At 40.1% G+C, this 12,871-nt stretch overlaps 1 protein-coding gene across 1 annotated transcript; it reads left to right on the plus strand.

The window, feature by feature from the left end:
* Positions 1-10,006: 10,006 nt before the first annotated feature.
* On the plus strand, positions 10,007-12,596 carry LOC5519729 (zinc finger matrin-type protein 5). Its single transcript, XM_001639465.3, has 4 exons — positions 10,007-10,252; positions 10,355-10,417; positions 11,125-11,193; positions 11,925-12,596. The coding sequence occupies exons 1-4, from the start codon at positions 10,126-10,128 to the stop codon at positions 12,158-12,160; spliced, it is 495 nt and encodes a 164-aa protein (XP_001639515.1). The 5' UTR covers positions 10,007-10,125; the 3' UTR covers positions 12,161-12,596.
* The last annotated feature ends 275 nt before the right edge of the window (positions 12,597-12,871 follow it).

Here is a 12,871-nt window from a genome sequence, read left to right on the forward strand (position 1 = left end):
TTGCCGTGAGTCTGCTTTGTTCTGCCGTAATTTTTTGTTTTATGCCGTGGCTTTTTTTAATTTGCCGTGACCCTTGTGGGCCAGGTCGTAGTTGTGTTCTGCCGTGTTCGTTGTGTTCTGCCGTGAGTTCGTTGTATTCTGCCGTGGGATTGCTTTCTTTGCCGTGAGATGCTTTGTTCTGCCGCGAGTTTGATTTATTTTGCCGTGAGATCGCTTTCTTTTGCCGTGCGTTTGCTTTGTTCTGCCGTGGCTTTTTTTAATTTGCCGTGGCTTTTTTTAATTTGCCGTGACCCTAGTGGGCCACCGTACTTTTTGGAGTTAAAACTACTCTCTGAAACTAACAGTGAAGGGAAGTTTGTCAAGATAACTGTGGCAAAGCACAAAACCGCTAAGAAGTATGTACCTCTGGCATTGTGCTTAAAAGAAAGCACTTGCCAGCTGATAGAAGCCTAATAGAGCAGCCACGCCATGCGAAGAGCCAGAAAGCATGTCATGCAAAGAGTCACCGCCAAAAGGAAGTAGCAAAAAAATACCAGGACGGGCTATCACAGTACGTTGGTCGCTCAAGGAAAACCGCCAGCTCAAGAATGTGTTCATGAAGCTCATCATGTGAGAACAGATGTGCTTTCTTCTGCTTTCCTTATGTCCATTACCGCAATTCCGTGGGGTTGATTTCGGGGACTCCTCGGTATCGTTTCGGGTCCCGGGATCAGTTGGGGTGCTTTTGGGGATCATTTCGGGTCCTGGGATCGTTTCGGGTCCTGGGATCATTTCGGGTCCTGTACACATCACCCACTACCAAACCCTATTAAAAACCCTATTATATCCCTTGGAAAACCTTATAGTTTTCAATAGCCATTTCATTAAGTTTCCTCTTCAAGAGCCGCAACATTTTGCTTTTTGTTGTTTCTTAGAGCTATAGATGGGTGAACTAGAAAGTTCTGCAGAAGGATGAAGAGGAATCACCCCCAAGATCCAAGCGTTTTCAGATGCCCAAAAGGAGGGTGGACATTTTTATGGAGACAACAAAAAAGAAAATGCAAGAAATAAAAATACAAAGAATAAAGAAACAAAAGCTAACAGTCAAGGAAGGTACATTTTTATTGCATCTAAAGCCTTAATGAACTTTTTAAAGTTTCAAGTAATGTGAATCATCTGCTGGAAGCTTTGACTAGCCTCCTACGCGCCGCTCTTTGGGGCCAAGATTCCTAGGCCACACGAGCGCCTGCTCCACAGAGCGGCAAAACGAATTAGCCAATCAGCGTTCACTTTCTAAATACTTGAAAGTTGACCTTGGCTGTTCGCGGGAAAAAAATCAAGATGGCGGACGATCTAAGCTCTGTGTTCCGTCTTGTGTCAAACAAATTCAGAATTGCGGCCTTGAATAGCCATCAAAAGGAAGCTATTGAGGAGTTCACCAAGGGTGAAGCGGATTTGTTTTTTAATTTGCCGACTGGCTATGGAAAGTCGCTGATTTACCAAGCTATGCCGCTAGTCTTCGACGATATTCAAAGGAAGTCAGGGCACATTGTTGTTGTTGTCTCCTCTTGTGAGTTTAATGGACGACCAAGTGGATTATTTACGAAGCATCGGTGTAAGTCTCAGCAATCTAAAAGAGGGAGAAGCTGGTAAAGTAGAGAACGGAGAGTATTCCGTGATATATATGGAAGCCCAGAATCATGGTTAAAAAACCAGCGATGGAGAGAGCTGCTTTATAGCACGTTGTTCAAGGAAAAACTATGTTGCATAGCCGTTGATGAAGCGCATGTAATCAAGCAATGGAAAGCATGTCGTATTATGAGAACGATCATATATATTTGTATGGCTCACTCTTTTCGTTTTTTGACAGGGGGACTTCATCTACAAATAAGATGGTGGCATTTAGAACAATATATTCAGAGCTTCATGAGTTGAGAACCCTCGCAGCTGGTGCAAAAGTAATTGCTTTGACAGCAACAGCAACAATGTCAACAAAAGAAACAATTACAGATGTACTTAGAATGCAAGACGTCATAGAAATGAAAATCCCAATAAGAAGAACATTACCTTATATTGTCAAGTATTTAAGTAACTCAATGGATGCTAAAGAAAGTTTTGAATGGTTGGTGAATAAAATCAATGAAAGAAAAGATGGTGGAGATAAAACAATCATCTACTGCCAAACAATAAAACAGTGTTCTTTGGTGTATGGCACCCTGAGATCTATGTTGATAGAGTTGGTTGCTAATGGAAAACCAAAACTTGAAATGCTTCATTCCTGTACTCCAAAAGAAAATAAGGATGCAATATTAGAGTCATTCAAAAGACTGGATGGTCATGTGCAAGTCTTGGTGGCAACAATAGCATTCGGCATGGGAATAGACTGTAAAGGTGTCCACCGCACAATGCACTTTGGCCCCTCAAAAAACTGTGAGGCCTTTATCCAAGAGACTGGTCATGCTGGAAGAGATGGGAAGTCTAGTTTTTCTTATCTTTTGTACAAAGGCATTATGCTGAATCATGTGGAAAGGGACATAAAAGAATACGTCAAAGCTACAACCTGCAGGAGACAGATGCTTATGAAACATTTTAGCAAGAACCATATTGTATTTTCTGGAGACCTCCATGCTTGCTGCGATAATTGTGCTAAAGCTTGTGAATGTGGTAGTTAAAATTGTAAAAGTTACACTGATTTCATGGTTATGGAGACAGGTATTGCATCAGAAGAGAAAAGGCGTTCTGTTAGTGAAGACCATAAAAAAGAACTCTCAAGATTACTAAAAAAGTACCACAAGAAACTATTAATGGTCTGGTACGAAAGTCAGCACATGGCATGGTCCAAAGTCTGATTAGCATAAATACTCTTCTGGGGTTTGGAGAAACACAAATCGAGCAGGTGCTAGAAAACTGTGAAACTTTATTTTCTTTTGAGGATGTCACAGATAAGATTGAAATATGGAACATCTGTCATGCAAGAGAAATAGTTGTTATGCTTGCAGAAGTATTTAATGATATTGATGTATCTTGTGAGCAAATGGTCGATATGAGACTGGGCACTAGCGACGGTGAATTAGATGACGAAGTAATTGGAGAATGGGCTGCTCTAGCTGAGGACGAAGAGCTCTTTGCCTTGAGGGCAGACAATTAATCTTGGTCTGCATTAGAGAGCACAGTAAATGAGTCAACTCACATGAAGTCTCCTGACTCTTCTGGCTTATCACCTGCTGCCAAATTCTGAAGTGGCACTTCACAAAAACAACAAAAACCGGCGAGGTCGAGCAATTATTTCGGGAGCTGGCTGGCAGCTGGCAGGCTTAAACCACAGTGCAAACAGATAAAGGCCATATATATTGACAACTGCTGTTTGCTGCGCGCAAAGTTGAACCCGTTTTTTGATTATGAAAATTTGAAACTGGACATTTTCCACGCCATCAACCGTATTCCCCAGTACCATACCCCAGCGACATCCCTTAAAAACAATTACTAAGGCAGTATCGAAATGTTTTTCGCATGCCAGGAGATTACGTCAAAGAAGGTCAAAAGCTACACCAAAGCCACAAAAATTAATCGCTAATCTTCTTTGTTTCAAACGCAACTGGTCGCGAATGCGTCACAACAAGCAGGTGATTTATAAAAAGAAGGTGAGAAGGTCATTGAGAACATTTAAAGTCACATGCGTAAAGGGTGCCTTTCAGGCATACCGCCTGGTTGCGGTACCAATAGGAACGAGCGCCTGCACAAGAAGCTGAATAAAATTACTAAACGAAATCGCTTGGGACTGCGACTCGCTTATGGCATGTTCTTAAGAACATTTAATTCAATCAATGAAGTGCTACATAGCGAATTAAACACTAACAAAAGAAACTTTTGGATTTCCATCCCTTAATATTAGTCTGTCGGACACCAACAAAAACACCAACAACAGTATGGAATCTCACTTTAACCTTTTTACAACATCTGCGAATTTGTTTAAACGAGCTGAACTATTAGATCAACTGTCAAAGTATGGCAAGCCATGGCCATCATGGCAGTGTATGCCAAACATTGCCATAGTGTGCCATACTCAAAGTATTTATTTTGTAAATTTTGAATAATAATGACTACCATATGACTACGAATATATGCGACAAGAATGCCATTAGTTCTGTCAGGGTTGACAGCGGATGTAAGAAAGTGATTGGATATTGTCCTTTGGACAAACTGCCAAGGCTTGCCAGGGCCACAAGGGAGGAAACTGTAAAGTATTTGAACTTGTACTGTTTGATGAGATGCTTCATGAGTGAACGTCAGTTCAAATATGAGGCGATAATGGTAATAGTCAAAAAAGGCCCTTCGGAAAGGACATACTCTAAAAACAGTACACCAGTAAGCTGCCATATTCTCATATACTCCTGTGGACTGACCATTGAAGCCTGGGCACGAGAGGTGTGCCCGGGGTGTGAGATGAAGTCCGCCATCTTGCAAAAAAGGATCTCTAGTGTGTTTTACGTTTTAGTGGCCTGAAATATTGGCCACATTTAGCACCCTTGGTGAGAGGGGTGCAGAAGGATCATTCGCAGAGATGGCGGAAGGATTTGATGCTTTGGAGAGAGGTAAATTTGTGCCGCCTGGAAGTCCAGATTAGGGCTGATCCTCGGTGTAAGAACCTCACAACTGAAGTCACAAGTTTACGATCGCCATGTTGTCTTTCCTACCGCAGTCCAAAATACACAGGAATACCAACAAGTGAGAAATTACTTTTCTCTAACATTTATTTTCGTTTTTTTTTCACGCAATACTTTACATGAAAACAATTAGCATTTGATACTATAACCTTTTTTAAGACGGGGTATCGCCTTTTTAAGATACAATATTAAATGATTTGATTAGTTTTACACAACGTACGGGGTCGACTGATGCCGCCATCTTGGCCACACAGGCAGACCGAAAAACGCGGCCTCGACGACCCGATCGATCCATCGGCCCAGCGATCCATCGACCCAGAGCGATCCATCGACCCAGAGATATCGACCCAGATATTCATCGGCCTAGCGATCCATTGGCCCAGCGATCCATCGACACAGATATTCATAGGCCTAGCGATCCATTGGCCCAGCGATCCATCGATCCAGCGATCCATCGACCCAGCTATTCATCGGCCTAGCGATCCATCGACCCAGCGAAGCATCGACCCAGTGATGCATCGACCCAGCGATCCATCGGGCCGATGGATCCAACGGTCTAGCGATTTAAAGATATGCGGATCTAGCGTTGCATCGAGTCAGTTTCTCCTGAGATAAATTATGCAGTTGAGGTATTGATATAACATGTTATCAGCATAAACACTGTTAGTGGCTTGTGACGTCAGTTGTGAGGTTCTTACACCGAGGTAAAGCCCAGATTAGGCAATGGACCTCTACCCGCTCGACGAAACTCGTGACAAAGTGGTTTCCCTACGCCGTCAAGTAGCGGTTTTGCAATGATTAGAAATGCAAGAGGTAAGGTCAGGAAAGAAACAGAACTTAATAAGACATCAAATGAAGGTAGCCCAAACATTCGCCTGGAGGGAATCAGCTATCAACGTGTCAGACTGGGCGAGGGACATAGACTATGTAGTTCGCACATGTGGTGTGGTGAATAATAACACTGAAGCCCTAGACTTGATTGAGAGATATGTAAAAGGGCAGGCCGCAAAAGTGTTTCGGGAAGAGAAAAATAAAAGAGAGAATTACAAGGTATTGGAGAGATTACAGGCTTCATTTGGGGGGGGTGGGGGGGTTGGATATCAAGAAGCAGATCCATTGCAAGTATTTTACAGTAGGAAACAAGGGACAGAAGAGACCCCATTAGATTTCTTTATCGCACTGGCTGAACTGTTGATCATTGCAGAACAGAAGAGGGGTCAAACCTAACGTCACTTCCGTTACCACCAGCCATTGTTGTAACCACGTTACTTCCGTTACCACCACCCAGTGTTGTCACCACGTCACTTCCGTTACCACAACCCAGTGTTGTCACCACGTCACTTCCGTTACCACCACCTAGTGTTACCACTATATCAGTTCCTGTACAATTACCCACTTGCAGTACCATCAGCTTTCATGCAAACACACAAAAAGCCAGGTGGACCTTCAAGAAGTAATCTAGTAAAATAGTCAGAGAAAGACTATGTATATATTTTTTGTCAAACAACATCCAATCAAGAAGTAATTATGGCACAGACAAACCAGGCAAACTCTAGAAAATGTTCAAGTCCAAGAAAACCAAAAGTTAGCACGTTTCTAATCGCCTAAGGTCTCTCTACTTTCGACGCTACCAACAAAAAAATGAGGAAAAAAACAAAATAATGGTGTATATCCCTTATTTGAAAATAGGTTTTTCACATTCGAATTTGCTTCATCGATTTTGCTGTTCAATGGGTAAAAGAATACAGTTGGATATATATGTAGCTGCTTGCGTGAGATCCGGCATTGTTTGCACCTTTATTTGCTATTTTGTATACTATATCTATCATGTTAATGTCGATTCGTTGTTAGCCATAACAAAATGAAAATATTTGCCAAAATAATCAAGCTCCATTGCAATGCACACCAACATTACAAAGCAAAGCGTGATTAAAAAGCAATGCGCATGCTCCGATTTTTTATCTGTGCATGGATCTAGAGATATATTATTAAGGTAGCCGATCTACCCATTGTATTTTTCTACTTAACGTGGCATCTTAAATACATATATCTAATATTAGTTATACACATTATCTGTTTTAGTTTTGTACATGAGGCATCTTTCCGCCTGTTTTATTTATTATAAATTCAATTGTAAACTATCAACATTTTTATTTTATTTCTCTCTTGATGTTAGCCTGTACTTAGCTAAAGAAGATAAGAAGCGCAATTGAGTTGGAAAATGCACCTTCTACAAACGAACTAACGTTTATTTCGAAATTCATTAAACTAAAAAGGCAAAGGAAAGACTTTTTGTCCTATTTTCAAGAAAGCTTATTCAAGAAAGCAAAGGATGAGGAAATGGAGGTACAAGTTAACTGGCAGGATGGCAGTTTAACTTCTTCAAAATTCACGCAGTTTTCCCTAACAACAGCTTGAGTAAGATGATGCTGTGTGGAGGATATGCCGGGAGGGTACATAGCAACAACTTCAAGGAATATAAATAAATCAAACAGTTATACTGTATAAATTAAACAGCTATGTTGACAAAAAAGAAATTTCTTGCTGTGGTGTCAATTTAATGTTCTTGTGCCAAAAAAATAGCAAAAAGTGTGGATATTTTTCAGAAGGGTTACTTGTAGGGGAAAAAGAAATCACTTCTGTATCTTGAACAGAGGTCATTTAAACTTTTAATATGTGGCGCCCTTCCCCACACTGATGACTAGCGCTTACTAGGAATTCCTTGTTCAAAATAAGAAAAAAATGAATGATCTATTCACAGATCCGTCCCTTCACATCAACAACGGATTTTTTATCCAGATAACTCAGGGGAGTCAATCTCAACAGGGGATATTTCAGATGGTAAGACAACTAGTCTATAACAACAAGAGAATAATAGTGGTACATCCACAGTAAAAGAGAGGAGGAATCTGTTAAATTTTAAATTGTTAAACTTACAGGACACAAGCAAAATCAATTAAATGATGTATTTTTTTTCCAAAATACTATGATTGCTCTGCAAACTTTACAGGCAATTTTGGAAGTGACTTTCCAAAAGTATGTGCTGTTTTCAAAAGACCAGGATCACACAAACAATGTATATCTGCAAAGGAATACAGTGAATATCTTTGTTTATTCTGAATCTTTCCCATTATACTTCCTCGACAAAGTTCTCCCACAATGCATTTGTTCGACCAGGTTGAATCCCCAAACTCAATGGCATAAACAAAGAAAAATTCCAGATACATATGGACGTGAGTAATGAGTAATGAAATGAGGCAGGAACTGTCAAAATCTAGTGTAATGGTTGACAACGAGTTAAGTAATAACATGCCATGTCATGACATACATCATTTCATTATTTCTTAGTTTCAGAAATATTTATTTTGTAAATTTGGACTAGAAACGACTTTTTAACTCTTGTTTTTAATTACTTACTTGTTGTTAATTATAGTATCTATTTAGATATATACATTTACAGTACTTGACAGGGGGTTGAAAAAAATAATGTTGTGGTTAGACCTGTCATCAACAGGAAATCTAAGAAATGGAATTCTGTGGGGGACATACTTAAACAAGAAAAAAAACAATGGTAACTCCAATGGGATAGAGGAGAAAATGTGAAAAAGTACTCATTGGAATAAAGAGATAAGGACTGCCAGACAAAAAAGGAGAAGGGCAAATACTAAGACCCCTGGCATGGAAGTCTCAACTGCAGGGCTTCTCCACAAATCAAAATGTCAGACCCAGTAGCGCTTGTTAGTATAACTTCGGCTTTTCTGCCTTCTGCTGGCCAGCAATCCACATTGCTCGTTTGTACCGGAATGGTGTTCATACACAAAGGATGTACAAGCCACCAAGTTTGTGTTTTATAAGTTGAGGGAACACTTGAAAGTCAGAGGCTTAAGAAGCAAAAATTAGTCTGAATTTATTACCTCACCAAGCCTTCAAGGCAATTAAGATAGGCTGAGAGGGTCAACAGAGGCAAAGCTTTAGAGAATAACTGGGGACCTCCCCACAGCAGTTCAGAAACCATCACCATTCCCATTCATGTTCAATGTCCTGTCTCTACCCATCAAAAGAAATTTGACGAATGCCTTAAGTAATGGTCCAGCTAAGAGGTAAAAGGTGATTTTCTGTATAATCTTTACAATGAAAAGTGAATGTGTATTATTAGTGGTAACTTCTTGACCACAAGCAAAATTAATTGGCACTTTTCACTGTACTCCTTGCGACGGGAATACATGGGAGCACAGGGGAATACACAGGAGTACAGGGGAGTACATAGGAATACATGGGAGCACAGGGGAATACACAGGAGTACAGGGGAGTACATAGGAATACATGGGAGCACAGGGGAATACATTGCAGTACATGGGAGAACAGGGGAGTATATGGGAGCACAGGAGAGTACTGGGAGCACATGGGAATACAGTGGAGCACAGGGAATACATTGGAGGACAGGGGAATACAGGGGAGGACAGAGGAATACAGTGGAGCACAGGGGAATACAAAGGATCACAGGGAATACATGGGAGGACAGGGGAATGCATGGGTATACATGGGAGGACAGGGGAATACATCGGATCACACAGGAATACATGGGATCACAGGGGAATACATGGGAGGACATGAAGTAAATGAGCCACACCATTTTTCATGTGTTGATACATTTAGGAAGAGCCTCAACAGAGCCCCTTTTTAATCTTAAAATATTAAAGTATTTTATTATTATCTAAAATAATAATAGTGTATTATGAATAGCACCCATGAATAAAAAATAACAGAAACTAGCATGCCCATCAGGGTATCGTAAGGTATCGTATATAAACCAAATATCCTGTGAGAACTCCTAGTATATTGTCCAGGATATCCAGAGGATACCTGATATCCTGAGGATACCTATTTTCCCGCTGCCAATCACAAAATATCCAAAACCTAGTGAAACTAGCTAGTAAGTTGGTTGATAACCTTAGGCTTAATTATCGTTTTGAGTCTTCTGTACAATATCCTTCTTGATAAATTGACGGTAGAACAACAGCTTGGTTCAATTTGTAGAAATTAGTTGCTGTAATTTTAGCTGTGTATGCATCCTATCCAAGATGAAAGCGATAATACTACCATTGCGACTGTGCGCTTATTAAAACATACGTGATTTTACCTTGAGATGTCTTGTACTTCTTAGAAAGGTCGGTTTATGAAGGTACGGAGGGGCAATGTGATGCATTCTTGCCCAACCGAAGGCCGAGTCGAAGAGCGCTACTGGGTCCGATATTCTGATTTGTCGAAAATACATAATGGCGGCAATTCTGTGTTAGACGCCATATTGAAAATTACCCAGAAGACCCTGGGAACGAGGTTGCTCAGCCTGTGGTTTGACAATGGACCTAGGTCTCTAAGTTTTGCACGTCCAACATGGCGGCGGGCAAAGAGAGACGGCTCACTAATAACTGAAAAACTACACTATAAACTGATAACTTCACCAATATGATAATGTGTTGAAATGGGGAAGCGCTACTATTGCGACTTCTGTGACCGATCGTTCGCTGATTCCCCTCAAAATCGCAAAAAGCACAATAATGGGGTCCAACACCAGAGAAATCGCAAGCTTCATTACGACTCTTTCAAAGGTAAGCTGTCTTCTTCCTTTTAGACAAGTTCGCCTTTTTTCCCTTCCCGTTTGTACACACGGCTCCATTTGTGTTTGCTGAAGTAAAGTTGTTATACTCCAGATCCAGCAGAACTTTTGGCGGAAGAATCCAGTAAACCTCCTTGTAAAAAGTTCTTCAGCACAGGTAAGCTTTTAAGCTTATTATATTAAAAGTATATACAATACTCCATCATGGTTACTGATAATAGCCAGGATGGAAATTTCCAGACCTGTATATGTTTTTACTTACAGTTGTTTTTATTTTAATTATTTTTTGATATTGCAATCTCAATCTCATTTGGAATACAATAGTTGCATTTAAACATACAGTATGTAGACTATGTTACTGCTGCTACATAACCACATAAGGCTTAATAGTCTTTACACAAAAAAATTGTATCACATACTATTTTTTTTCAGTCTGACTATGATTACAAATATTGTTATCATGGAGGCACATTTATAGTAATCACTTTATGTTTTCACTATAAAGGATTCCTAGTTATACATAACATTTGCATGGTAGAAATGAGATAAAATCCATGTAACACAACTGTTAATGACCAGCTAATGGACCAAAAAATATGGCATTGAAAGAAATGCCATACAATGTAAAATGCTCAATGGGCTATTCAACATTTATGTAAGTAGCGTCTTCATAAAACTATATTTTTTAGATGATTCCATCCGCCCAAATATGCAACAGTAGTAATACAAAAACACAACCATTGTTAGTTAACAAGGGAATGAGTAGATGGCCACATTCTTATTGACATATATATTCTCAACTTTCACAGCATATCACTACTTTATCTTGTATTTTTATTTGTTTAAAAAATTTTTATCCCAAAGGTACCTGCGCATTTGGCCCAAACTGCAGATATTCCCACACAAACCCAGAAATGTTACTCGCAGCCCAAGGTAATTGTGATCCAAGCAGCAGCCGGCTGATACCCTGAGAGTACCATTTATGTGCTGTGGTTATTATGAATGAACACATGACCATTATGTAGTATCCATAATAGCAAGAGTCTGAAATAATGGGAGTAGTTTAAAGCCCACAATAATTGCTTGAATAAGCAGTTCGCTTGAATTAGTGCCTCCACCAAATAAGTGCCCTGCCTAAAAGTGTTGTACTTCATAGAATCCGATAATGAGAGGAGCTGTTCATTCGAGGGAAGTTAAGAAAACTGACAGTACTACAAACAAAATTTTTTTTTCATTGAAAGCGTGTTTTGATGTGGTTCTGGAAGAATTTATAAACCTTGTCTGTATGTTACGTAAAAAAAAACAATTTTTATTCCGAGAAAAAAAACGGATGTTGAAAGAAGCAAGTAGCCAAATAAATACCATGCATGGGGTATGAAAAATAGAATTAGCACAGCTGTATTTATTTAAGCAATTTACAGTATCTTTGTAGCTTGACCCTGTTCCTATTTCACTATACTGTTATCAAGACATGGTAAAACACATCATTACAAAACACTCACCACCCGCCCTGATGCTAAAGTATTTGGTTTTGTTATGGCAAGGCAGCCCTATTGATACTTACAATCTTTGACCAACTCGAGAACCCTCCTTCTTTGAAGATAAGCAAGATGCCTAATTTCCTGCTGTTAGATTATATCAATTTTGTTCTCTTGCTATAACAGCTGAAAAAGATGCTGCAAGGCAGAGGGATACTGGTCCAAGTGTAGAGGATTGGATTTCTAGGTGGAAAAAGCGGCGTAGAATAAGAGAGGAGAAAGACAAAGTAACCACTGAGCAGGATGAGATGCCTGTGTACACACTACCACTGGGACTGCCTCCTGTATACCTGCTTCCACCATCATTAAGACCCCCTCCCCCTGGTGGCTATGCCCAACTCCCAGGGGTGGGGTGGGGGTAGACTTGGTAACTGTGTACACACTACCACTGGGAAAGCCTCCTGTATATACCTGCTTCCACCATCATTAAGACCCCCTCCCTTTGGTGGCAAGACTAGGAAATTGTGTATGACACTACTAGCAGGTCTGCCTCCTTTTTTATCTCTTTTGGGGATAACACCTAACTCCCAGGGGTGGAGCGAGGGTAGACTTAGTTACTTAAGTACAACACCACAGCTGGACATCAGCAGAAATGCCACAGGGGAACTTTTCTATTAAATAGACTAGCTAATTCCCGGGGGTGACTGCTGAATAAGGTTTTCACTGTACTCTTGTTTCACGATGTTTTCTCATAGCACCACTACCACAATTGTAAAACACAATAAATTGCTCAAAGTATGCTTCAAAAAATGCTTCAATATCAATGAGTTCTAAAATAAATTATGCCAACCTTTTTTATACTGTCTCTGTGTGAATTTTTTTCTTATGGGTGTGTGCGAGTTGATCTGACCTTTGGCTGTTCAAGAAAGTTCTATGGTGTTTTGGTGTTGAGACAGAAAATGGTCCACTAGAATGGGTAAACAACCCCTCCCCTCCCCTCAAAATCCTGGCAATGGGCCTGTATAAATTTAAAATGTTCTATCAGGATCTTTTTGTTTGCAGCATAAAACTCTCAGCTATTTTTGTAGGGTTTGGCTAACAAAAAGGAGCAGATTCCCTGCAACCACCCCATG

This window comes from Nematostella vectensis, chromosome 4 (assembly GCF_932526225.1).
Source record: "Nematostella vectensis chromosome 4, jaNemVect1.1, whole genome shotgun sequence".
NCBI classification, from domain to species: Eukaryota; Metazoa; Cnidaria; class Anthozoa; order Actiniaria; family Edwardsiidae; genus Nematostella; species Nematostella vectensis.